General features: G+C 47.5%; 1 protein-coding gene across 1 annotated transcript in view; it reads right to left on the bottom strand.

The window, feature by feature from the left end:
* LOC119170747 (fatty-acid amide hydrolase 2-A) overlaps window positions 1-27,589 on the bottom strand; it is a 65,127-nt gene that overhangs the window by 29,828 nt on the left and 7,710 nt on the right. Inside the window, exons 2-4 of the mRNA XM_037421998.2 lie at window positions 8,716-8,930; window positions 3,331-3,550; window positions 2,336-2,545 (exon numbers count right to left, since the gene is read on the bottom strand). Coding sequence (XP_037277895.2) covers window positions 2,336-2,545; window positions 3,331-3,550; window positions 8,716-8,904 — 619 coding nt within the window. The 5' untranslated portion in view covers window positions 8,905-8,930. The remainder of the gene's footprint in view (window positions 1-2,335; window positions 2,546-3,330; window positions 3,551-8,715; window positions 8,931-27,589) is intronic.

Raw genomic sequence — 27,589 nt, 5'->3', positions numbered from 1 at the left:
CACATCTCTTACGTAGCGTCGTTCCACAATTGGAAAGCGGTGGAGAAGATCAAGATTGACGCTATGATCAGAAAGGCGTACAAGACGGCCCTGGGCTTATACTTCCACACCAACACGGAACGCATGCTCGCATTGGGCGTTCACAGCACGCTGGAAGAAATCGTAGAAGCCCAGCGAACAGCGCAGTATAACCGCCTGTCCCAGACCAGGACGGGAAGAACGATACTACAACGCATCGGAATCAACGCGCCAGTGACGACTCCGGAGATAGTAAAGCAGCTATCCCGGGACGTTCTCCAAAGACTGGGGGTTCCACCCTTACCGAAGCACATGCATGCGCAAGTACACCAAGAAAGAAGAACGGCGAGAGCCACGGCCCTCACAAAAGGTCACACCAACGATCCGCGCGCGTACTACGTGGACGTGGCGAAGTATCCCCACCGGCCAAACACGTACGCAGCAGCAGTTATTGCAGCAGACACTGGAGTACTCACAACGTCGGGAAGCATACGGTGCAAGTCGCCCACGCAAGCCGAGGAGTTTTCAATCGCACTGGCACTAGTGATCCCGGTTCGCCGCACGGTCCTCAGCGACTTGAAGACGGCAATAGTCAACTTTGCTACAAACAACGTCCATGGAACCACTGCAAGAGTATGTTCAACTATAGCAAGACTGGAAACCAACATTACCGTCAAGTAGTTTCACAGTCTACTACTTCAAGCATCCTGCCACCCGGTTGTAGGCCAATCCCCGTTTGTGGGTGAGTGTCATGCCTATGAGGTCAACATCATCATCAAAAGACATAAAATGGACCTCTTCTTCATCTTCTATTTCGCTCCCGAAACACCGGCGCCGATTTGTCTGGCGTGAGACGCAATAGCTTTGATAGACCAGAGAGCGAATGCAGGGAGAGAGAAAGGAAAGTAAGAGTAGACGAGAGGCAAAGACATATTTAAAAAGTGAGAGGAAGGGAGAAACAAAGACAGACAATTGGTTGAAAGATAACACGCTGGAGTAGGCAAATAGAGAGAGATAGAAAGAGGTAAAAAACAACTGGCCCTGTGTCTGCATGTAATCTGCAAAAGTCATCAAAAGACGATAGTCTTGCATGTGTAGACGGTGAACAAAACATTTATTTGATGTTCTGCGAAATAAAATCGGTGAATGGTATTCTAGAGGCGCTACATTATAGTGCCCAGTCGAGCGTGCAGCAGAGGCGAACGAGCGCATCAAGTCACGTCACACGTGAAATGTAAGTGCCATCTGGCCGTTTTCTTGGAAAACGCAGCACGTGGCTCTGAGACGAGTGTGCACGCCCGTCTCAGAGGTGATAAGCTGTAGAACGCAAGGCAACGGGTAGGTGCCACCACCGTCTCGTCTTAGCAAAGCGTTGGAAACACTCGCCTTTTCATGCAAGTGTTGCATGGTCAGCGCAGCGTGATAAGCGCTGCGGTCCTTAAAATTTCTCATGTATGCCTTTTCTAGTAAAAGACGCAGATGCAGAATATATACGTGTTGTTACGATAACCCAGACATGGGCAGTATTTGCTTTTTATTCGACAATTGCACAAGTATGAATGCTAAGCCTTGAGCAACATTGGTGGGTGCTACGGATGGGGTCAGCCGTTATAAGTACCCAGTGCTGTTAAGAGTAGACAAACAGACAAATGTACAGACAGACTGACCAAATCTTTTTTTCAAAGGTCCCCAAGAAAGACTATCGTCTTTAAAAAACGTTCACAGACAAGTGAAAGCAAAAACCAAGAGCAGCGCAGATAGAAAGAGAAGACATAAAAAAAGGCACAGAGAGGAAGAGGGTGTACCATAACCCCGCAGTATCAGTAAGATGGACAAAAAAAAAACATCGAGGTTCGCCTTTGCGATGGCGTAATCGTGCCTCGGGCGTATCGCCTTCTGAAATGCTAGCCTGCTTCTGTTCTCGGAGCATGCCTTAACTATTTCGTAAGGAAACGAATCACCGTGTGCATAACATTGGCTGTTCCATATTATCACTGAATGTCCACTGCAAGCATGGTTGCAAAGTGGCCACTACGTCATAATTATTCCTCTAACGCATCAGCAAATAGTCCACTACACGTCTTTGTAGAAAGTGCTCTTTTAAATTTGTCCTGCACCATTGGGAAGACGCATTAATATATGCTCTGCTCTAGCAGCATGGCATTTCATCCTGCTAAGCTGCCGCAGAGGGTGACATGAAAAAGAAAGGAAAAGGGAGCCACGCGACAGCAGGTCATGTGGCAAACAGCCTGAGAGCTTCGCAAAAGACCCGAGACACAAACAAGGATGCCCCAGAAAATTTGTATAAATCACGTACCACTGCTCCCTCCGGGACTACGACGTGTGTCGTGCGAGTTGAGTGTGGCGCCGTCCACCAAATTGTGCGAGTCGCCCCACATGCACATCTCAGGTACGTTCGTCAGCGCCAGTGGGATGGCACCGGCTGACCTGAGGAGAGCTACAGCAGGAGCATCCTCTACAGCACGCCGCCCGTACCAGAATAAAGAGCCTGCATCCTGTCGCATACCTGTCAAAGAAACACAGCTGACATTCCAGTGTTAACAGTGACACGCGTGAAAGCAGCAGTAAGGTATAGCGTTCTGACGAGACGATATTCCAACACCTATAAAATAATGCTGAGCACAATGCACTTTGCTCTCACTGTCAACTCACCGGCATGGACAATCTCTACAATGTATGAAGTGAAACCACAGCACAATGTGTAAGCCAGAAAATTGTGCAGCAAGTGAATTAGGTTTTTGGAAAGAATTCATCTTAATAGACATGTAATGCGATCACACAGACCTGAGAGAAGTGAAGACGTGACAAACGTCGACCAGGTATGTCTTACTTCTCTATTTTGTCAGCATGTGCACGTTTTTAATATAAATAGATTACATCTAGTTAGACAGTCGTTACTCTAGCAAAGTGCAATGTCTACATGATCACGCCAGTAGCACTCCACTCGACCACAAGCCTATGCTGTGAAGCCTTTGCATATCTCTTGGATACTGGAAGTAATCACGAATAGTGGTCCGCTGGGAGTCCTAGACACATACTCTGATTCTTTAGGAAGAAATGGGTGGCAGGTTAGTTGGTTAATGAAGGTCGTTAGCATTATATCTGCGTGCAAACTTTGATGTTGCTCTGTCAACTGCCCATATTTACTCAACCTTCCTAGAAAATGTCTAACTTCAAGAAATAGTATACCACGTTTCTCATCTACCAGTTTTCCTCAGCTTAACGTTCTTCCTTCTGGTCTCTTTAAAACTGCAAATTTTATGCGTCGTGCATCGGCCACCAGTTGGTAACCTTTGATCGCTATGCTGTTCTTGGAAGTGAACGGCAGCCCCAGCAGAGGCTTCTCTTCGGTCATTTGACTAGGGCTCATGGTTCCCGATGCCACCAGTGTGTCGACCTCCTCGGCGTCTTTAAGAGCCTCATCGAATCTCTCCTCGACGACAGCGTTGATGATGGGCTGCACCTCCCGGATGCGTCTGATGTAGGCGGAGACAACGTCGACACTTCGCACCTGCAAGGACGAGAAAAAAAAAAGAGAAGTGATGATTGCGTCACCTCTTTCATGGTTCCCACAAAGCTACACGATTGGGATAAAAAACTTGAAAATAGGAAACATTTTTCAAACAGACGCGTCGCTGAAACTACCGTTTCGACAGGTAGACTTTTCTTCTTCAAGGCGTGAAGTTTCTGCGTTTTTCGGCACCTTCTATAGGCACGCCTTCATCCCTCTCCCAAAATCCCACCAAGGCAAAAAATATGAAGCGATGTCGAAAAAGAAAGGGACATGCAAAAAATGTATGAAGGTGTGAAACTTATGCATAGCGGTAGCACATAATGAACGCAAGTACACCGCAGCAAACAAGGACATCGTGCATAATGTGTATTTTCTTAGTTCTTGTTTCGTTACCCTGTTCTAAGGATAACTATAAGACAGGCTAGCTGCTGTTTATTCATCTTCAAAGGTTTGCTTAGTTGACAGAGACACAGCAGGAATAAAATACAGGACTTTAGGTAACCTCAGGCATCGCGCTCTTGTCCCCTGCATTATTTCATTCGTCCTGGGTCAGTGTTCACTAAGCGCAATTTCGAGAAGAACCCTGCAGAGCCGTACACAGGAATTTTTTTCTGGGGTTGTTTTTGTGCGGATCGGCTAACTTTGCCAAGTGTTTATCGATGCGAAAGCACGTAAATACTTGAGTATTACGCAAAAACTTATAGCATAAAAAAGATTTTGGGAGGGTGAGAACACTTTACCTCCCCCCTCGTTACTGCCCCTGGAACCCTAGAATTAAAAAGCGCGGCAGGAGGCTATTCGCAGTATGGTCAAATGGTGAGAGTAAAAGCGAGCAATTATACAGCAAAGCAAGCAAACCAAGAAAGTTAATATAAAGACCGGCAATGTATGCGAATTTTGTTCCTTTGAATGGGTAAGGGTGGTTTGAGCGACTGAGGCACAAGGAAACCGGGCGAATTTGCATTTAACGAAAACATGCATCACAAGTGAGCAGGAAGTGAGCATGGTCAGAGCGGTTGAAAAGGGAGTAGTAAGAGTCCTAACTGTGTCTATTTCTTCTGTAAATTAAGGCAGGGATGCCTTCAAGCTTTCCCATAGTATAGTACCAAGTACTCTAAATTGTTTACCACTTTTTTAACACACTGCTCCCTCTTAAGGCACGTCACCACGACGGTTGTCCTCCGTTTCCATGTGTTCGTATGATATAGTAGTTATTTTAGGAGCAACACTACTCTATCAGGCAAATAAAATAAATTAACGCGCAGGCACAAACACAAGAAATCAGAACTCTATCGTTGTCTTCCATCCGTGTCTGCAACGCTTACTTCTGTCATCATGCATCCGTACCCACAAGCTCAACTTTCTGTCCTTGTACATCGGGCAGTTTTGGGAACGCGCATCGAAATGTTCCAGTGGAATGCCACTCGAAAATCGAAATTACTTCAGAACCATTCCGCATTTTTTGGCGACCCTGGAATACAATGGGAGTGGAATGGGGACACCTCTTCGAGGAACGGAATGTGGCATGAATTAAGCGACTTTTTCGCAGAATGCAAAAGGAATGATATTGCGCTTTTGTTTTCAAAAATAAAGCACAATTTGATCCACGCACTGTTCTTCAAACTTGATTGATTGATTTGTGGGGTTTAACGTCCCAAAACCACCATATGATTATGAGAGACGCCGTAGTGGAGGGCTCCGGAAATTTCGACCACCTGGGGTTCTTTAACGTGCGCCCAAATCTGAGCACACGGGCCTACAACAGTTCTTCAAACTTGAAGCATTAGTTAGTGAGAACCTTTAATTTAACAATAAAGCAGTGTTTTTAAGATGGCTTGGCTGATTAAAAGCACAGTACATTTATAAGCAATGCTATCCCTCGATAGACTGTGTTGCTCCGAAGTTTGTTTCTATCCTATGCGTAACCACGGTTCTATTCCGCCGGTATTCATCGTGTAGAACTAAGTCAGCTGTAAACCCCCGCCTCCTTCCCCCCTTTTTACCACCATTGAAACAGCCGTCATTCAAACTTCGGGTTTGAAAAACAAAACAGTGAAGTGCCCACTTGTAACATTTCGTTACAAAATTTAGATGACTAAACCCAAAATAAAGCTCCTTTTTGAACACGGCATTTTTAAGACCTTTGCTGCAGCATTCAAAAATAACGATAACGCCTGGGCACTTTTTATGACATAACGACTGCCAGAGAATCAATAGTGGGCAATTGATACACGTATTGTTGTAAAAGCATTTGTTTGATGTAATAAGAAAAAAAAACACGGCATATCCACGGAGTGAATGACGATCAGTGGGGCGAAGCGCCCGTAAGATTATCCGTGTTTCCGCCCGTCCGTTCATTCTTGCTTCCGGCCGTCCGCGCGAACAACCATGCGTCGATCCATGCGTCCGTCCGTCTGTCCGTGCGTCCATTCGTGAGTCCGTCCATCCATCTGTCTGTCTGTCTGTCTGTCTGTTCGTGCATCTGTCCATTCATACGTCCGCGCGTCCATCCATCCATCCATCCATCTGCTAGTCTGTCTTTCCATCCGTCCATGCGTGGCATCTAGTCAACACTCCAAGTACCGCCATCTTCCATCTCGCATCCCCTGTGGCACATACCCGCTCTAGAGCGGGTATGTGCCACCGGTGGCTACGTACTACTACATACATACAAGGGATGGACACACCCACGCCTTAAGAAGCTTCGCCCCTAAAAAATAAAGGTGGGTGGCTTATTCTAAGATCAGAAAGCTGTGAGTGACCGCTGCTGCACTTATCCGGGAGATCCCTCGAAATGAATTTCATGAATGAGCCTGAGTGAGCTCGACCCGTTTTACCGACCTATGAGTGACACACGTATAACAACTCTTGCAACAAGAAAGACCTTGCGTACCTGCGCATAGGCGAACTCAGAAAGTTCTCACCCGATTCATGCCTGCGAGACGCACTTGACAAACGTGCGTGCTGACGAGTAGTGAGGCCTGGAGTTGCTTATTCGATGCGAACGCACAAGGGGCCTCAGTGGTGCACTGTTCCAAATTATACCAGCAGATCTAGAGGGTTTTGTTTCCCATTACCCAAATCTTAGCTTTCTCCGCACAGGAGTGGCAAAGCCGCTTAGCCTTCTTCAGCACTATGGCCAGCATAAAAATACGTTATGTCATCTTTGTAATTAACACAATCATAAAATTGAATGACAATAAAACATCACCTTTCATTCAAACAAGCTAACCATCCAAATTATGTAGGTAGTGGGAGAACTGCTCTTATGAGAATTCGTAGAGTAATTGTACTACACGTGATTTGCATGGGATTTGTCTCCAAGCTATTATCCCTGAACCTTGCTGAGGTGTTTTGCGTAACTTCGCAGTTCTTAATCCATCTTATGGCATCAGCGTTATGGCCAGTTCATTCTTAACTCGATAAAACTATCCAGATGCATTTCCTACGTTAAATAATTACAGGAATAGAATTTAACTGCGTGGCCATTTTCAGAGTGGGAATGCACAAAGGTTTTGTTTTCAGGAATTGAAAGGAATAAAATTCTGGCCAGTTCGAATTCCCTGCAATGGATCGGAATCGAATGTATAGGTGCCAATTATGCAAGACTGGGTCATATCTATCTGCTGAAGTATATTACGCAGGCGAGATATTCTCATTTTTTCCCGCCTCGCTAAGACGAGCATTTTTACTGAAGTATAAGAGTCTTGATTTCATCAAAGTAGTAGCTTGTCGCATTGAAAAATTACTGCTGTCACTGCTATCAGTAATTTAGTCGCTGTGTGTGCACGATGTTTGCTCAATTGCAAGTGGACACTGATCAATCGCGGTTTTTCTTGCTTTCTTTAAGAATCGCATTAAGCCCTTGGATATGCTGTGGGGTTATCGATGAAAAAGACACCACACCCCATTAATTATAACTTCGCGCCAGCTCATGCCTATGGCATGAATGAGGTTTATTGTTTCCATGAACAATTATGGTCATATATATACTACATAGACGAGTGTAATAGGCTTCCAATTGTAATATTCCTGCTTTAATAATAACGAAACAGTTATCCCACTGTCAAGCAAAATGAAAAAAAAAGTATTTTTTTATTCGGGAGGCAGGAGCTCACTTTTTGCACTGTCAACGTCACTTTCGGAAGGTAATATTTAAAAAGCTGCCATTCCTCAAATTGGAGAGGCAACACAGTGTATTTGCAACGCATGCCACATCAACTCCAGCGCACAATTCTGTGCACAAATTCTACACAACACAACATTGCTTACGTCGTACAATAGCAACAGTGCACATTTTCTGCTGTGGCGTAACATCAAACCATGGTGCTGGGTAGCGTGGTTTTGAAATTGACTACTGGAGACGAAGTGCCAGTGACGCCCACTCGAGCACAGCAATATCTTTGATGACATTTAGGCGAGGGCTGATGATTGGTACATCTGCGAGGTATAAGCCCATTAAAACGATATGTACAAACGCTAGAGTTGGCGACCTTGTGATGCAGACAGCCGAGTTCGTGGTGTCGAAAGGTGAAACAGCTGGACGGCAAATAATGGGCGGGTGAAAATGGGGGAGGGGTACTGGTAAAATACAATAACTATGTGGTAAGCCTGTCTAGCAATCACGTCGTATTTGTGGGAATCATGCAGCAAACAAGGTTGTAATTTATCCACAAGGATTAGCAGCGATTAAAAAAAAGCGCTTTCAAAGCTACTTTATGCTTAACATTCTCAGCCTACTTGGCCATTTCTCTATCAAAGTTGCTCACGAACAGACTCAGAATGTCGGGAAGGTGTTCACTGGATAGTTAGGGGATGGGGAAGGGGTTTCTTGCATTGCATTGGAGGCCCCATAATCAGTGCCCTGCGAGTCACAGGTTGCCTACGCCTGAACAAACGGAACAACCTTGCGGTCGCATCTGCACAGGCAAAGCACTTTATGCCACCTTGGTGCAGTTTTATTTACGTGTCATTGCCATGGTGTTTCTATTTGCTCCTATTTCAACACCTGGCTGCAAGTGAGCGAAGGCAGTCAAAGTCGCGCATGTCACCCACCAAGCTAAAAATTCCTGCATTGATCACATACAGCTCATTTGCTGACCATGTGAATATTTGGGCTAAGAACAATTTTCGAGCCAAATCTGGGTGAAGAGCAATCTTACCTTGCCATTTCTAATGTCGGCAGCAAGAGATGTAGCAGAACGCAGCAGAAGCTTGTCGGTGATAGGTGGAACTGGACGAGGCCTTTGCCAGAACCACCACAAGGCAAACACCAGCCGGGTCGCAGTCCACCACAAGTACAAAACCAGCTCTAGTAACAGCTCCCGACTACTTCCTAAGATGATAGCCATTGCTTGGAAAATGCTGCGCGACAATTCTGTGATAAAGAAAGGAGAATCGCCAATCAATCATTACATCTACGAAAGCACCACAGGACCGACAAGAAAGACGGTATTAGCAAGGAAACGCTAGCCCCTACAAGCGTATCGCTTCACGCTTTCTTCCTGCCTACGTGTATGGCTTTGCTTTCTTGAGTAAGCAACTCTTGTTATCGCGGCATAATATCGCAGGCAGTGAAAGGCGTACAATGTGAACACTGTGTCAATGAGCTGATCAGAATGTTCTTCTTAGACGCGACCTATATTTAGATGTTTGAGGCTTTCATACTTTGACATTTCTTAATGAGGTACTTCATCTCCTGGGACAGCTTGCTACTGTCTCGTCTAACTACCTTACTTTCAAATTCGACTGCAAACTTCGAAATGATACTCGTCAGATTATGTTTTAATGCATCAACGTCAAGGCCGATTTCCTTCATCATAGCCGAGTATTTGTTCTGGAGTGAGAATCTGAAGTCCTGTATTTTCTCTCTCACCACTAGCTCAATGACTAGTTTCTTGCGTGTCAGTTTCTGTCGTTCCTTCTTCAAGTATAGGTGAATTCTAGACCTTGCCAATCTACGGTCTTTACATCGTATCTTGCCAAGCACTTACACATCCTGCACGATGCCTGGGTGTGCACTAACTGTAAAGTCTATTTCGTTTCGTAATTTCACAAGTCGTTTCGTACTTTCACCATTACGGCTCCTCAATGTTCACTTGTTTTTGAAGAAGGTATTCAAGATCCGTAAATTATTGCGTTAAGTGAACTCTACTAATTACTCGCCTCTGGAATTTCTAGTGTCGATGGCAAAATTCCCTACTTCCTAGTCTCCAGCCTGCTCATTCCCCACGTTTATATTTAAGTGATATTAATATGATATGGGGTGTTTAACGTCCCAAAACCTTCATATGATTATGATAGAGCCGCAGTGGAGGGCTACGGAATCTCGACCACCTGGGGTCCTTTAACGTGCACCCAAATCTGAGAACATGGGCCCACAGAATCCCCCCCCCCACCCCCACAGAAAATACAGCTGCCGCAGCCGGGACTCGATCCCGCCTTGGCATTCAAGTCACCCGTTGCTATAGCATACTGTGTTTTTACCTGACTCATTGCTGATTCAACGTCTTTATAGAAGCTTTCAACTTATACGTAATCATGACTGGATGTAGGTGCGCAGGCCTGCACCACCTTCATCTCGTATTTGTCAAGTTTAATTAATGTACTTGCCACCCTTTCATTATTGTAACTGTATTCCTCTATGTTACAAGCTATATTTTTGTTGATAAGGAACCCGACTCTCAGTTCTCTTCAGTCAGCCAACCACAAGAGCGAAGGACATGCCCATTTTGTAGCACTGTAGAGGCCTCTTCTGTCCTCCTAACCTCATTGAGCCTTATTACATGCCATTAAACAGCCCCTAGTTCCTCGAATAGCACAGCCAGATTTGCCTCACTAGACAAGATTCTAGCGTTAAACCATGCCAAGTTCTGGTTCAAATGGCAGCCTATCCAGACCGAAAGATTCTTAGCACCATCTGTTGTGTCGCAGATCTGACTGGCGCCTTGGTCAGTTGCTTCGCAGCGGCCGGGGACTAAGAGCGGAGGGTTATTTGGCGTATCCATGTGGAAAGTAGTGGCCAGATACCGCATGGGGGTAGTGAATTCTTCTCTGGTGAGCAAGTGGGTAACCGGCGGTGGTTACCGGTGAGGCCGCACCCCAGGACCTTTAGTGCAATTTCATCATCATGCGGATAACTTTATTTTACCAGCAAGGAATTGCGTGGCACCAGGATTCCAGCCACGGACCTCTTGAACGCGAGGCTGATACTCGAACCATTATGCTATCACTGTCAAATGGAAATTTATGATTACTGAACTAGAAGAGGAGGGCCAAAAAGTAGGTCTTAAAATTATTCTGCAGAACACAAGAGTAATTTCAACAACCTCGCAAGAGAACAGCACTCCAAGATTGGTAGCAGTGAACTTGAAGTTGTAAAAAAGTAAGTGTACTTAGGACAGGTAGTAACCATGGAGCCAAACCTTGAGGTTTAAGTACCTAGAAGAATAAGGATGGGGTGGAGCACATTCGGCAAACTTTCTCAAATCATTAATGGTAGATTGTCATTATCCCTCATCAGGAAGATATACAACAGCTGCACCTCACCTGTACATAACTACGGAGCAGAAACCTGGAGGATTACAAAGAGGGTTCAACTTAAGTTGAGGACGACACAGCGAGCAATGGAAAGGAAAATGATAGGTGTATCTAAAAGACAAGAAGAGAGCAGAGTATATCAGAGAACAAACGAGTGTAAAAGGCATCATAGTTGAAATCAAGAACAAAATATGGCAGGGCACGTAGCACACAGGCTAAATATTCGGGTCATTAAAGATTACCGACTGGATTCCAGAAGAAGGCAAGTGGACGAGAGGCAGACAGAAAGTTTGCTACATGGACAGATGAGACTAGAAAGTTTGCGAGTATAAAGTAGCAACAGCAAGCACTGGACCAAGTTGAGTAGTGGTACATGGGAGAGGCCTCTGTCCTTAAGTGAGCAAAATCAAGCTGATCACGGTGATGATAGATAAGAGCAGCATTCCCTTTGAACCATGTGACGACTAGTACAACAAAGCTCTCTCCAAGTCTTCTGCATGATCTGCAGTTTGTGCTAGCAAATTAATCCCAACCTTCCACCTCTAAATTCTCACTATTATCGCAGTGCCTCTGTTTTCATCCTTTTCACTGGTTGTGCTTTCTTCTACCAATATTCCTGCCATCTCTCACAGGTCCTCAATGCAGATTAATCTATGTTCCCAAAACTGTCACTGAAGCCTAATATCATAATATATATTCCTTTCTTTATGAATGGAGCGAGAACTTGACATTCGTCAAAAATATGTCTCGCGGTTCTTGCCCAATCCCCCATTTAAAGTATCTTTTTCTAAAAATATTCTCTAAGGCTTCGCATTTTTGATACCTTGGTGGAGCCTCAAAAAGCTGGTAACGTCCGCCTGATATGTCATATATTCATTTTTAACGACGCGAGCGTGTATTTTCGGATTGCACCAATACTTCAGTCACGTATTCTCGGCACAGAAATGACGTCGCAAATGCGCAGGATGAGATGGCGAAGAAAATTCCGACACGGGAGTCGAACCATTGGCTCTCGGTCCGCGACAAAAGATGTCACGCACACTATCGACTGTACGACATTCAAATTCTCTTGAGGCTTTACACTCTTAGACAAATCCTGGCTAGACTCCACGCCCGCAGACAGGAATTCAAGTCAAGTTATCGCCGCTTCTATGCGGCTTCATAGCCCTGTCCCAGAGAAACCAGCCCGATTAGAAGTGGCCTTCAGAATAGTCGGGACAAATATTAGCCGTTATTATAGGTCACAGTTTTTCTCGCAAGATACAGCCTGCGGTTAGGCGTGACATTTCCGTAGGCGGCCCGGCCCTGATGCGGTGGTGGAAAGAAGCATTATATTACGCTTTTGAGAGCGGTTTCCCAAGCAACGCTCAATGTCGTGAGGTCGTCCTCACATGGTACAATCATGCTCGCACAATTCTCATTGACCTTAGTACTTACTGAGGATGACACAAGCTAGTTTGACCCGGAAACGTCTTTTCGAGTGCTTTCTGGGGACAACAATTTGTCCGGAAAAGGTCCTGTCAAGGATCTTTTGGGGATGACAAAAGCATTGCACTGAGCACTTAGATATATTTCCTCAAAACCTTTGCGCCCCAAGTAGATGCATTTCACATGTGAAAACTTTTTCCACACATTCGTTTCACACAGTCATAAAGTATATTTTTGCCTCGTTTGTTTCTTTCAATTTTGACAGAAAATTTTCAAATTACGCGTTCCGTCTAATAAGACATGCGTAATTAATTGGCTTTGGTATTGAACCTGGTATTGCAGAATGTACATTTGAAACAGTGTGTTCTCAAACGTCAAAGCCTTAAATTAGTCATTATACGCTGCTGTAGCGCGTAATAACAAACTAGCAGCTGACAACCAATGACCATGCGGCATCATTGTGCATAGTCAAGTAGCCAAGCCATTCCAAGCCAACTGACTGTCAAAATGGCGTCTGTGAGGGTAGGCGCCGTGTACTAATGTAGGTTTGTGTGCATGGTGAAAAGTGAGACATGTGTGACAGTGTAAGTCGTTGGTGATGGCGGGAGGTAAATTGCCGTGTTTATGGGTGCACTGGGCTGGTCAACGTTCAGACTGGTCATGGATGTATTGTCACTAGCCGACCGCGGTGAGGTGTGGTTCTAAGCAGCCTGGAACACCAGCATATCGCGATCAATTGTGCTTCGAAGCAGCCTGGTCCCAACGTGAGAGGATCGACTTCTGCATCTGACACATGGCCCGACCTCGGGCAAGTCAATTCAAAGCCCATGTCGAGTGTACTGGTAGGCTGCCATAGCGGAGCCTCTAACACTAGTGAGTGCATTGGGCACAATACACGTGGTGATGAGGACACTGTGTCAAACGTTTGAGGAAGATTAGGAACGTGGTTGATTGAGCTGTGTTGACTGCCTTGATACTAATTTTCTTTTTTCAGACTATACGTGGACTCGAATGCCTTACAAAGCCGTCATTTGTGATTAATTACTGTTAAATAAATTTCAGTCAATAAGCTTTGTTTTGTCACCTCTCTGTTGATTCATACAGTATATATACACGAGACCTCGCAGGTGCTTTTTTATGTATGAAAATGTCATGAAAACAAGTAAATCCTAAGTAGTATCACTGCCCACAGTGCCGAACCGGCCACGCAATCGTTGTTCTGAAAAGATACTGAAAAAGTCCTGAAGTGTTGTTTTGAGGATGTGCTGAGGTTGTTATGTGGATGGAAAGAGGACGGGATTAGTGCCATTCTAGTACCATAAAAGGACATTCTGAGGGCGTCATATTTTCCTCATGGAGGCATACTGAGGACGTCCTGAGGATGTGTTTGTGTTGTCTGGGTTCTCGCCGAGAATGCAGCGGATACGACGACTACAGGTAATTAGAAAACCATTAGTGTAACAATCACCTATATTTGCGAGAATAACATGCAAAGCACAGCCCTAAAATCGAACTCAAGACCGCATGCAAAGAAGCAGATGTCTTTCCCATCGCACCACAACGCCACCGCATGAAGGCGAGTCTTTTTGCGGGGCATATATCTTCCAAGTGTATTTTTGCAAGCCTTCTTCAGAACCTCGAACTGTTTTTGTGCCATGTGCATGCATTTGATCAGCGAATAGTTCGTAGGGCTTCATGAACTCGAGACAACCACGGTGAGCGCTTCCGGCTCTGACTTCGGCTCATGGTGCGCCGTTCCGCAAAAACGATTAACATGTGCTTGTGCGCCGTTTTAGTACTTCCACGTAAACTATGTGTGTTACACTCACCGAAATTCGCGGATGAGGCTGTGTTCGGTTGTCGAAACCTCCGTATATTTCTCGCACGTGCGTGTGCGGTGAGAAATTTCGCTGATTTGTGTCAGGAGGTACACGCTTGTCAGTGACAGCAACCTATTCTCAGCTGTTTGAAGACAATGTGCTTTCGCACGCAAACGTTGCATTAGTATTTTAGCGTGCCTTCTTTAACATTTGCGTTTCGTACGCGTGAACAGCCGCGAGCTGCACGCTGGGGCAGTAGCCCCTTTTTAGCATTTCAACGATTACTTATTTATGCAATTGCCCCGCCACGGTGGTCTAGTGGCTAGCGGCTGCTGACCCGCAGGTCGCGGGATCAAATCCCGGCTGTGGCGGCTGCATTTCCGATGGAGGCGGAAATGTTGTAGGCCCGTGTACTCAGATTTGGGTGCACGTTAAAGAACCCCAGGTGGTCAAAATTTCCGAAGCCCTCCACTACGGCGTCTCTCATAATCAAATAATGGTTTTGGGACGTTAAACCCCACAAATCAAATCAATTATTTATGCAATTAGAATTTATGTGCACTATTTTGCTACATAAAGTGGTTTTTACTCATTTTCAGTCTTTAACTGACCTTATTTATGGGGAATGGCTACTTTATTTTTTCTTCAGCATCACACCGCTGTTCAAGTGAATGCCGAAACGCGCACCAAGGTCAAGTATGACGTACACAAATTAGTGATAGACAGGTCAGTCTCCCTCCAAATAAATATTGCCTCTGCACATCTCTTTTGCGAACCTAGGCGTGCAGTTCGGGTCAAGAAATGGTGCAGAACGAACCTCAAAATATTTATTGTTACTGCTAGCAGTTGCTGTTTAGAAAATGAGGATTTCTATAGCTAGTACATTATCTCCACAGCAGTACACTGGTTGTCTTGGTCGTGGTTCACTGTTACAAATCCATGCTGGAATATGATAACTGTACTTATATTCAAAAGAGTGAGCCCATGTTGGTGCCATACGCTCTCCAGCTGACTTCGATTGATTGATAGGTGGGGTAACGTCCCAAAACCACCATATGATTATGAGAGACGCCATAGTGGAGGGCTCCGGAAATTTCGGCCGCCTGGTGTTCTTTAACATGCACCCGAATCTGAGCACACGGGCCTACAACATTACCGCCTCCATCGGAAATGTAGCCACAGCAGCTGGGATTCGAACCCGCGACCTGCGGGTCAGCAGCCCAGTACTTTAGCCACTAGACCACCATCGGCCGGGCTCTCCTGCTGACTTTGCACTTGACTTCTGTACTTGGTGTTCATCATCAAATTACGCAACCACTAATCCAACATCGACCAATCGAGTTTCAATTTTGATCTTTTACTGTCTCGCGGCCTTCAGTTTGCTTTTTTTTTGCCATGCTTTCTTAAAATCATCACTTCAACTTGTTTCTAGAAGATGAGCATCAACATACATAGGCAAGTGTTTCAATAAGCTGTTGCGCATGTACTATTAATCTTTTATTTAGTGCATGACACAGTGTCATACCTCGACAACTGATGAACGGAAGGTTGTTTGTACTCATTTATTGAAATCAAAAAGAGTAACAATGGGACTGCACATCCCAGTGTATGTCCAAATGCAGAGAGACATATGATATCTTGAATAAAGCGTGCCATATAGCACTAGAAAATGTTTCCGTCCCAGACCATCTTGTAGAAAAACGACCATCACAAGACAGCGGGACGAAACGGCGACGCACAAATGCCTCGGCATGCAGGCGACGGTGAACGTGACGCCGGCGCTGGGCGCCCAGCTGGCGGGGCGGTAACAGGGGGGGGGGCGTTTTTTTTTTTGCGCTCGTGCTTGTGGCTGAACGGTTCTGCGTAAGTTGATGCCACCTCCTGGCGCCAGGCTGGCGCGACGAACTCGGCGGCTCTCCTCCTTTTTTTTTCCTTCTTGCACCTGCTCTTACCGGCTGTATGCGTGACTTCCACGCCGTGCGGATTTCACGGGTGTTTTTATTGCTGCGCTCTCTATAGACAGGATTTTAGACCGGACGCAGGAGCGTGCCACCTATGTGCCGTTCGATCTCCGGCACCTGACTGAGAGTGTACAAACGTGTCTTTCATACTGCACATTAACCTCACACGGTGGTTTTACCCTTAAGAGCGGTAAAGTGTAATGATTCATCATTACCATGGGCTCTGCGATTAGCTTCTGCACGCGTCGTTGTTACGCTACTTTCCATTCAAAGCGATGGCAGAAACAAAAAGCAATTTTTTGAACTTGTTAACACACCGCGAGGTTGCCACTTTAGGCCAAGGGTCGGGATCGCTCATAGCATCCGCACTGCTCCCTTTCGCTTGCCCCGAGGAAATGGCGGCTGAGCTACAGGGCAGACAAACACTTGAGAAAAAGGGGGAGACAAAATGCGCTTTGCTTTTCTCTCTAGTCTTGTCGTAGTGTTGAACTCTTGAAGGGCCTGCTCGCGCTAGCGACAAGTCTGGCGTATACAAGCGCTGTGCCATGGAACGTTGGCCGCCACCATTTGCAAAATAACGGTTCAACGTGCATGGCAACCTTCAACGGCGAGGCATTTCAAAAACATGCCTGCTCTTTTGAATGCAGCTGTCGGCTACCTCGAATCTATCAAGCATTCAACGTGCGCTCTCTATATTGTAAGCTCTTATCGGATGTTCAAGTTATAACTTTACACTCATGTCCTTAAACGTCGACTACACAACACTCGAATCAAATCGCAATCGTTTTTCATAGCTCTACTCAAATATTTGACGTCGTAGGCTTACCGAGTAATGATAAGCATTTCCTGAGCGCATACATCACACGTTTGTTAGATTTTTTTTTTGCTAATCCTGGATAGCTGGCGCTACTTGTCCAGGTGCCAGCTTTGGGACACGTTATTTCATTTTAGGCTGTGCTCTTTTAAATACCTGATAGTCTAAAACGCCTGAGACCAAGCTTGGGAACAACACGGACGACATCCACACTTATAGCGTGATAACCACGGCGTAAGAAGCAAGCAGTTCGAAGCGTCCTGCGGCCGACGACGCGGTTCACCGATGTAGCTCCTCCGTCACTGATGGACTACGACCGCTCTCGGGCAAAAGGAAAACGGCACGAAATTGAGTATAGGACCTATTCTCCGAATCGCAAAAAAAACAGCAGACGTGCGCGAACGAAACCGTCCGCACACGACCGCCTGAGAGCGTTAAGCGTCAAATGACTAGGCAGACTTTCCGCTAGCGTGAACGGCTGCTAACGTCCCGCGGGATACCGACCTCAGCCAAAGTTGCGCGTCCTGTCAGACGTACTCGTTTGGCTGTCACACTACCTTCTCTGAATATGCTCTCACCGTCTACCACAAGAACTACCGCAAGGATTCATAAATGATCATGGACTTAGTCATTGGGACAGAAGTATATCGCCATGCATCCGCGTGGGTGCAAGCGCATTGAAACACCAATATATATTGCCCCAGCTCTCTTATTCAATGCACAGTAAGCATTCCTACTTCTGTAAGGACACTTCCTACTTTCGCGTTATACCGATTCCTATGACGGAGGGATTAACCGTGTTTTCGAAGCCCAACATTGTTGGCGTCCGTCAAGCTAGAAAAAACAGACACTATACACCTGCACAACGAAACGCAAAAGAATATTGCATAAAAACCGACTTATGTGTTCATGAATCAAGTATATGACAGCACAATGCATAATCTTCAGTGCCGTCCGTCTATCCATCCGTCAATGCATCTGGCCATCCGTCCATTCATCTATGTAGCCGTTCGTCCATCCGTTCATGCGTCCATCCATCCGTCTATCTGCCCGTCCTGTACACTGGTCGACGATTTATACGTAGACATTAGGACCTTAGATCCTTGCTTAGCCCACTCCTCATCACTCACTTTTCTTTTTGCTTTGAACCTAGCAGTTATGAGGGGATCAACAGCTTGTGTGTAAATAGCATAGTTGTGCGCATGATGTGCGCTTGCCAGGCACACCGAGTGCACTAGATATTGCTACATGTAGGTTCCGCAAAGCAAATTGTCAGCGCGCATGTGTGCTCGAGCTCGGAGCCATACTGGTCAGCGCTGCAACCATCGTTGCAAATATATTTCAAAAATATATTTGCACTATATTGACTTGTTACTCACGCAACATATTTGGTGGGGGTAAAACGTTCCCCGTCAACACCACGCAGCTCCGCAGTGGACACGTTCTCCAACTTCCCGCCATGGCTTCCAGTGACAACCCGTCGCCTTCTCTGTCTCCGGCTTCTCCGACAACCTTTTTCGCGGTCCCCACACCCCTTGATCCCGGGACATTATCTGCGCAACCTGGCCTCGATGTCGACTACTGGCTTCGTCTGTATGAACTAGTCAGTCAAACTCACCGCTGGGACCCTACCATGATACTCGCTAATCTTCTCTTCCACTTGGACGAAGCCCTGCGTGTCTGGTACGAAACAAATGAGTCCGAACTCACCAGTTGGGACACGTTCAAGGAGAAGCTACGCGGCATCTTAGGGGACCCGACGGTCTTGTATGTGTCCTACATACAAGAAGTTCTCGCTCGTTGCCGGAAGTGTGTAAAGCTGACATGGTTGGTCACGTTTTGAAGGGAATCGCGGACGACGCTTTCAATTTGCTTGTCTACACCAACGTCTCGACTATCGATCGCATTGTTCAGGAATGCCGCCATTTCGAAACAGCAAAAAGCTGTCGGGTGTGCCCTTAATTTTCTCGTTTGCCAAACACGGCGGCTATGTCCACCTGCTCCGATTCTGCTGCCACACCACTCCGTGAGCAGAGTGCCACACGTATCGTTCGACAGGAACTTGAAGCAGCAAGTCCAGCGCCGCTTCAGCCCTCTTCCTTTGAACATGCTACCATACCAATAACCCCAACGGTCTGTTATTCAGGCGGTCGTACGACAAGAAATCGCCAACTTTGTGTTTTTGTCACCTGCCCCGTCTCTCGCCCCTCCTTTAAACCAATGCCATCAATGCATATTGTCATGACGCAGACACAGCAGGAGTTCGATATAGAAGAGCTCACTTTAATTAAAAATGAAAGGCGCTCGTAAAGAGGACCGGGCAAGAGCTTCGTCTTCTTCTCTGGCTGTGCGAGCTCTCCTCTGCCGGTTGAATGCGGCATTTGCCTCCCTCCAGGAAGAGCATCGACCCGATGCTCGGCTACAGAATACGCGGTGTATGTAGTTGACGTATTACGCAACTGGCTCACTGCAATATGGCTTCATCCGCACAACGTGTACGATTTCAGATTTTTGGGCTCGCGAGGAACTGTCAGGGATGACCTCATAATTCACGTCACTTAGGCGCCGTATAACATTGTAGAGACCAAAGTACTTCTTCAATAACTTTTCACAAAGGCCGCGTCGGCGTATAGGGCTCCAGACCCACACTTTCTCGCCTGGTTGATAAGTGTCGTATCGGTGTCGCAGGTTATAATGTTGTGCGTCATAACTCAGCTGTCGGGCGATTCGCACGCGTGCTAGCTGCCGTGCCTCTTCAGCTCCTTGGGTAAAGGCTTGAACATCCGTGTCTGTATCCTCGCAGTCGTGCAGCAGCATGGCATCAAGCATTGTCGTCACTTCACGGCCATAAAGAAGACTAAATGGCGTGCTCCGCGTAGTTTCCTGCTGCGCCGTATTATAAGCAAACGTCACGTATGTGGAACGCCGTCCCAATTTTTATGATCCACGTCGATGTACATACTAAGCATAACAGCAATTGTCTTGTTGAGGCGTTCTGCTAAGCCGTTGGTTTGCGGGTGGTAGGAGGTAGTTTTTCGATGCGCTGTTCCACTCAACTCAAGCACTGACTTGAGGAGCATGGCCGTGAAAGCCGTACCTCTGTCTGTTATTATAATTCTAGGAGCACCATGCCTCAGAACGATATTTTCAATGAAAAATCATGCCGCTTCTACTGCGGTTCCACTTGATAAAGCCTTTGTTTCTGCGTAGCGAGTAAGATAGTCTGTAGCGACAATTACCCACTTATTTCCAGTATGCGAAGTCGGAAATGGTCCAAGGAGATCCATTCCGATTTGTGCAAAAGGCATGGTGGGCACTTGAACTGGTTGCAACAATCCGGCTGGTTTTAAAGGTGGCGATTTTCGGCGTTGACAATCGAGACACGTGCGGACGTAATGCTTTACAGTGCCTGGAAGCTTCGGCCAGTAGTACTTTTGTTGGATTCTGGCCAATGTGCGCGTGTATCCGAGGTGGCCGGAGGTTGGCTCATCGTGGCAAGCGCTCAGGATCTCATCGCGAATGGATGTCGGGAGGACAAGTAAGTGGGCATTTCCGCTGGGGGCAAAGTTCTTCTTGTATAGGACACCACTGCACAAGCAGAACGATGGCAGGCTCCTTGCAAATATCTTGGGAACGCTTGTAGACTGGCCGTTAAGAAAATTAATAAGAGGGAGCAACTCACTGTCTTCTTTCTGCTTAGACGAAATGGTGACCGTGTCCACCACTCCTAAAAATGCCATGTCATCATCTTCTGAGACATCATCTTGCTTTATAGGCGACCTGGATAAGCAATCAGCATCAGAGTGCTGTCGTCCCGACTTATAGACGACTGTCATATCGAATTCTTGTAGGCGTAAGCTCCAGCGCGCTAGCCGACCGGATGGGTCCTTCAAGTTGGTCAGCCAGCAAAGAGAGTGGTGGTCGCTGAATACGTGGAAGGGACAGCCGTAGAGGTATGGGCGAAACTTCAGAACTGCCCATACTACAGCAAGACATTCCTTTTCCGTTGTGGAATAATGGGACTCGGCACGGGAAAGCGTCCTACTTGCATATGCAATCACTCTCTCGGCTGAGTCTTGCCACTGGACGAGTACAGCGCCTAAACCTACGTTGCTGGCATCAGTGTGGATCATGGTTGGAGCGTCCTCGTCAAAGTGAGCAAGCACAGGGGGTGTCTGCAGGCACTGTCGTAGACCGTCAAATGCTGCTTGTTCCTCTTCGCCCCATAAAAATGCAACATCGTCTCTCGTTATGCGTGTTAAGGGCGACGCTATGTGCGAGAAATTGGCGATAAATCTGCGGTAGTAGGCGCAAAGGCCAAGAAAACATCTTACAGCCTTCTTTTCTGTTGGCACCGGAAATTTTCGGACGGCGTCGATCTTGTCGGGGTCCGGACGAACACCTTCATGGCTCACCACATGTCCTAAGAATCGGAGTTCCTTGAAACCGAAATGACATTTCTCAGGTTTCAGCGATAAGCCAGCGGACCGTATTGCTCGAAATACTAATAGCAGCCGTCTTAGATGTTCCTCGAATGTTGGTGAGAAAACAATGACGTCGTCGAGGTATACCAGACACGTCTGCCACTTAAGGCCTGATAGGACGGTATCTATCAGTTTCTGAAATGTTGCTGGGGCTGAGCACAATCCGAAGGGCAAAACTTTAAACTCGTAAAGCCCGTCAGGCGTAACAAAAGCAGTCTTTTCTCTGTCCCGCTCATCGACCTCGATTTGCCAATAACCGCTTTTCAGGTCCATCGACGAGAAGAAGCGTGCATGCCTCAGCCTGTCAAGTGAATCGTCAATACGCGGTAGTGGGTATACGTCTTTCTTTGTCACGCGGTTCAGCTTGCGGTAGTCCACACAGAAGCGTAAGCTGCCGTCTTTCTTCTTAACTAGCACTACCGGTGATGCCCAAGGGCTTTTTGACGGCTGAATGATGTCATCATTGAGCATTTTCTGGACTTGTTCTTGGATTGCTTCGCATTCTTTCGGTGCCATGCGGTATGGGTTTTGTTGAATTGGTCTTGCCGTCTCTTCCGTTATAATTCGGTGCTTTGTCAGTGGCGTTTGATTTACTCTCGAGGTCGACGAAAAACAATCTTCAAACTGGCCGAGAATATCTAGAAGACTCTGCCTCTGCGCTGGCGATAAATCTGTGCTCCCGTCGACAGGCAGTGGTGTTGAAGCGGCCGGCGTCTCTGCCTGTTGTACTGCGAAGCACTCGCGGAATTCTACAATTTCTTCGAAGTGTGCAACTGTGGTACCCTCTGCAATGTGTCGACGCTCGTTGCTGAAGTTTGTCAACAGGACCTCTGCTTGCCCAAACACTACACTGACGAGACTTCTGGCAATAGCGATTCCTCGAGAGAGTAAAAGCGTCGATATTTGTTCCGCGACACCTTCTCCACTATGCTGCGTGTTACACGTGACAGAGACGAGGCGGCATGACAACGGTGGCATGGGCACGTCGTCAATCACGCGCATGGGCTTGCGCTGCAGCGCTGCGCTATGGTCCGCTGAGAACGTCAGTACACCGTCCGGTATATTTATAATGGCACCGTACTCCCGCAGGAAATCCATACCCAAGATGGCCTGTTTACAACACTCAGAAAGAATAATGAAGGTTGCCACGAATGATAAATCCCCGATCTTGATTCGTGCGGTGCACTTTCCGGTAGGTGTCAGCAGCTGGCCTCCGGCTCCTCGAATTCGCGGCCCTGTTCATTCCATTTTCACCTTCTTGAGTTGGTCGGCCAGATTCGCACTCATTATTGAAAAGTCCGCACCAGTGTCGACCAGTGCGGTCACGTCGTGACCGTCAATTGAAAGTGTAATGTCGGCGGTGACAATCTCGTCTTTCGTCGGTTCATTCGAAATGTGTGGCACTTCATGCGGCGGCAATGGGGGATTTTCAAATCTTCGGCAATTCGCAACCTTCCCCCCTAAGGTCGCTGCTTTTAGTTTCCCCGGCGTGGACTGGGAGTCCTTCCTCTCGCCATGTCCGTGGTGCTACCTCTATTAGATCGGAGAAAATGACCTGGGGAGGGCGAGCGTGACCGGAACCCAGGAGAAACGTCTCGCGGGATCGTCGCGCTCGTTTCAACGTTGCGTCTTCCGTCGAAATAGCGCTGAGGGGTAGTGGACGGAAATCCTTGATACCCGGCAACCCGATGAGGACCATACCGCACGATGTGGCCTGCTTCCCCACAATGGAAGCACAGGGGCCTGTAGTCAGGGGTACGCCATATGTCGGTTTTGCGGAGTGGGGGTCGCATCGGCGTCGACGTTTCCCTGTAGTACCAAGGCACTGTCGGCGGCTGTTGCTGGTGGTACTGTTGAGGTGGCGGCACGTTAGATCTAGGCTGTCGACGGAGAATATCTGCATATGTTGGCCTAACTATTTCAGTGTTCGGCTCGGGAAGTGAAAGCGCTTGCCTTATTTCTTGGCGAACAACTTCTGTGACCGACGCAATCGCGCAGTCATTCGGTGTGGCGGCGAGCTTCTTCACCTCTTCTTGCACAATTTCGCGTATCAGGTCACGCAAAGAACGCTCGTCAGGAGTCACCGTGGTCACAGCGGTTGCGCTGATTTGTCCGCTGTTGTTTGGACGGTCGTACTGGCGGTACCGTAGCTGTAGTGCGCGTTCTATGGCGGTCGCCTTCTTCGAAAATTCGTCGACGTTTGAAGGTGGGTTCCGTACGAGACCAGCAAACAGCTGCTCTTTAACACCACGCAGGAGGTGGCTGATCTTTCTGTCCTCGGACATGTCGGGATCGGCTCGATGAAAGAGACGAGCCATGTCCTCAACAAACATAGCAACAGACTCGTTGGGCTTTTGAATCCGTGATTGAAGGAGTCGTTGTGCATGCTCCCGTCTTTCGGTGTTTGCGAAGGTGTCCAGGAACTTCCACCGGAACTCGTCCCACGTTGACCACACGCGATTCGTGAACCACGTGCGAGCCCCGTCTTGAAGAGGGAAATACACGTACCCCAACTTCTGTGCGGCGTTCCACCCGTTAACGTTGGCTGTGCGCTCGAACTCCTCAAGCCAGTCATCTGCGTCCTCATATGAGTTGCCATGGAAGTCCACAGGAGTTTTAGGGGTGAAAACAGTCACCTGTGTCGTGCTTTGGCTCGTCATGGTGGGGCAACTGCTTCCCGGCGCGGTCATGTTTTCCGTCCAAGGACCGAACTCTGGGCTCAGGCCTAACAGGCGGCGGCTGGCGCGGTGAACGGGTGTTTCGACGAGCGGAAGTCTTTGTGGACTAGATCCCGGGCTGTTGGAAGGTGTCCTGGACATGTACCCAGCTCCTCCACCAGTGTCACGACGCAGACACAGCAGGAGTTCGATATAGAAGAGCTCACTTTAGTTAAAAATGAAAGGCGCTCGTAAAGAGAACCGGGCAAGAGCTTTGTCTTCTTCTCTGGCTGTGCGAGCTCTCCTCTGCAGGTTGAATGCGGCAATATCGACATGAACCATTCGTTCCTCCACGATCTCATAACCCCACGAAATGGCGGACTCCCGACGACAAACCGACTTGTTTCCGGAGCCACCGCGCTGGACATGTCTCCCGCTACTGCCATGCCTCATGGACGCCGCCACATAAGAACCTGTCTTTTACACCTTATCGCCCAAATGAAGATCTTTGCCGGTGCTCGCCCAGACGTACGGATTTTGCTTTCGACACAGCTAACAGCCGCCTTTCTGCTCGTTCTGCGTCTCCTCAACGCCGTCATTCCCCATCGCCCCAGCCACGCCGCCATCCCTCGCCGCCCAACATTATATCGTACCTGACGGAAAACTAGACCGTGCAGCTTCGGAGGTAGTGCTTCATAATCTCCGTCTGAACCAAACCCTCCATTGACGCTTCCTACGAACAAGAATCTTATTGATGTGCACGTGAACAGTATTCTTTGACAGCACTAGTCGATACTGGCACTCATTGATTGATTTGATTGATTGATATGTGGGGTTTAACGTCCCAAAAGCACCATATGATTATGAGAGACGCCGTAGTGGAGGGCTCCGGAAATTTCGACCACCTGGGGTTCTTTCACGTGCACCCAAATCTGAGCACACGGGCCTACAGCATTTCCGCCTCCATCGTAAATGCAGCCGCCGCAGCCGGAATTTGATCCCGCGACCTTGCATGTTAGCAGGATACTGGCGCTCACGTGTCTATAATCAGTGTTCATCTTTGTCCCCAAGTACTCATGCCTCCTGCTACAGAAGCTGTACGTGTCGGCGATGGCGGAACCACTCCGGTCATTGCAATGTGTATGGCTCGCATAAGTATCGCCGACCACTACGTTCCTGTCTTATTCACGGTGCTCAATAACTGTCCTCATGACCTCATCTTAGGGATGGACTTCCTGTCGACCCACTCTGCTCTCATAGACTGTTCTGCTGGTACTCTGCTTAGAACTTTCTCCTCAGCCGAATATTCAACCTTAACTTCAACGTGGCCTTTGTGCCACAGATTCCCTCCCCTTACCGCCTAAAGCCCTCACGTTCGCTGAATTCGGCACAACCTCACCCGTGTTGAATGGAGATTACATCGTCACGCCGATTCCTGATGTCCTACTGGCCCGTGACGTCACCGTCCCTCACGGCGTCGTAACTATAGCTGCATACCGAACACCTCTACCCGTCATAAACTTCGGCTTCACGAAGCAAGTTCTCCCTGGAGGCATCTTAATCGCCACGTTGCGGTATTTAGCCGATGACCACGTCACCACTTTCGCAGCCGACGTTTGAACCAAGCTTCCTAGTCGCCCACCCGATGCCACACTCCTCGACAAGCCAGTACGTCCTATGATCATCGCCTGAACAATATGTAATTGGTAGCTCATGGTTTGATGTAATGCTGGTATATACCTTAAACCCTTACCACACATTCGCATTGCGGCAAGACGGCGCGTTGCATGATTAAACCACGCGCATCTCCTTATGGAGTGAGAAGGCGCGCAGCTGCGCTGGGCAATGGTAAGCCGCTGAGTCTACCCAGCATGCGCCGACGCGCTGTAACGCGAACATATGGTATAGGCTTTACAGTCAGACACCCCAGTTTCATCCCTACGAAGAGCAAATTACTGGGCGATGATGTGTATTTCATACGTATCGGTTATCGGTATATTAGCGTTATGGTTCAATATACCTTAAGGAGTCATGGACATGTAATGTTTGTTAGACGAATATATAAGTGAATAGCCGACACTGCCACACGATTTCAGTCCTGGCACGACATTAATAGACGTTTTTTGTTTTTTTAATTAGGCACCTACGCACTTTTTTTTTCAGAAGACTAGGCTCCCATTCGCGACTCCTGGGTTTTATTCTGGCTGAAGCCGTGAATATTATTCATTGCTTCCTTATCGAGATATTTGATCCATTGACAATACCACCGACGCTAGCAACGAATATTCTGCGGTATGGGCCCCTAACCTCTGGTTGAATTTGCCAATGTTTTGGTTGAATCAGAGTGAACAAAAAATATTGGCCGATCCCACGTACAGTGGGAATCGATGATATGCCAAGCATAAATGAGAAATGTTGATATGTCCCTTTAAAATCAGCACAATGTTACGAGGTGGAGGTAAATGATTCCGTACATGACTTCCATGTCAAGATTATCATGTTTGAACGTGTCGCTTACCTTCATCATCTATTCACGTCACGTGATACCAAATTTAGTATATGTGGAGCTAGCGAAACGACCGCGTGCACGCTATACGCATGGTATGCTGTCATGTTCCTACATGACACGCCTGTCAGGATTATCATGTTTGCTCCAGTCATACACTTTCGTCATAAATTAACGTCACGTAACACCAAATTTGGTATATGTGGAGTCCGAAAACGGCGGCGAGCGCATCATGAAAGGCCCAATATACTCCTATGTAGCGTTGACGCGCGTGCACGCTAGGCACAGCGACGCTACATTAGCGAAACGCGAGCACTCTGTAGCCTGACGCCAGGCGCGACCAGCGCAACCAGCGTCCGTAGGCGTGGCCCGCAGCAACCGGCGCGAATTGCGAAATGCTGCATTTCATGCCGTTGCGTTACCCAGACAACAATGCGTCTCCCTCTTCTCGTGACGGAGGGACGCTGAACGCGCTAAAACGCGCCAGCGTCAAAGCAACGCAGCGCGGCGCGTGCCTGCAAGAATATGGCAGGACCGGCGCCTGGCATGGCATGGCAACGCCAGCGTGACGCGACGAAACGAACGCCGGAAAGCACGCGCACCACGTCACGTCGAAGTGTATTGGCGCCTTGACTGTGGCATGTAGTCCTGTTTTCATATCACACGAATCTCATGATTATCATGTTTGCACCAGTCTCATACCTTCCCCGTCCATTGGCGTTCCGTAATACCGAATGGGGCATATGGGAAAGTAGCGAAAAAGTCGTGAGCGCATCATAAGGGTGGCATGTAGTCATGTTGATACATGACACGCATGTCGCGATTAT

This window comes from Rhipicephalus microplus, chromosome 2 (genome assembly GCF_043290135.1).
Source record: "Rhipicephalus microplus isolate Deutch F79 chromosome 2, USDA_Rmic, whole genome shotgun sequence".
In the NCBI taxonomy this organism is placed as follows: Eukaryota; Metazoa; Arthropoda; class Arachnida; order Ixodida; family Ixodidae; genus Rhipicephalus; species Rhipicephalus microplus.
This window is presented reverse-complemented; position numbering and strand designations above follow the sequence as displayed.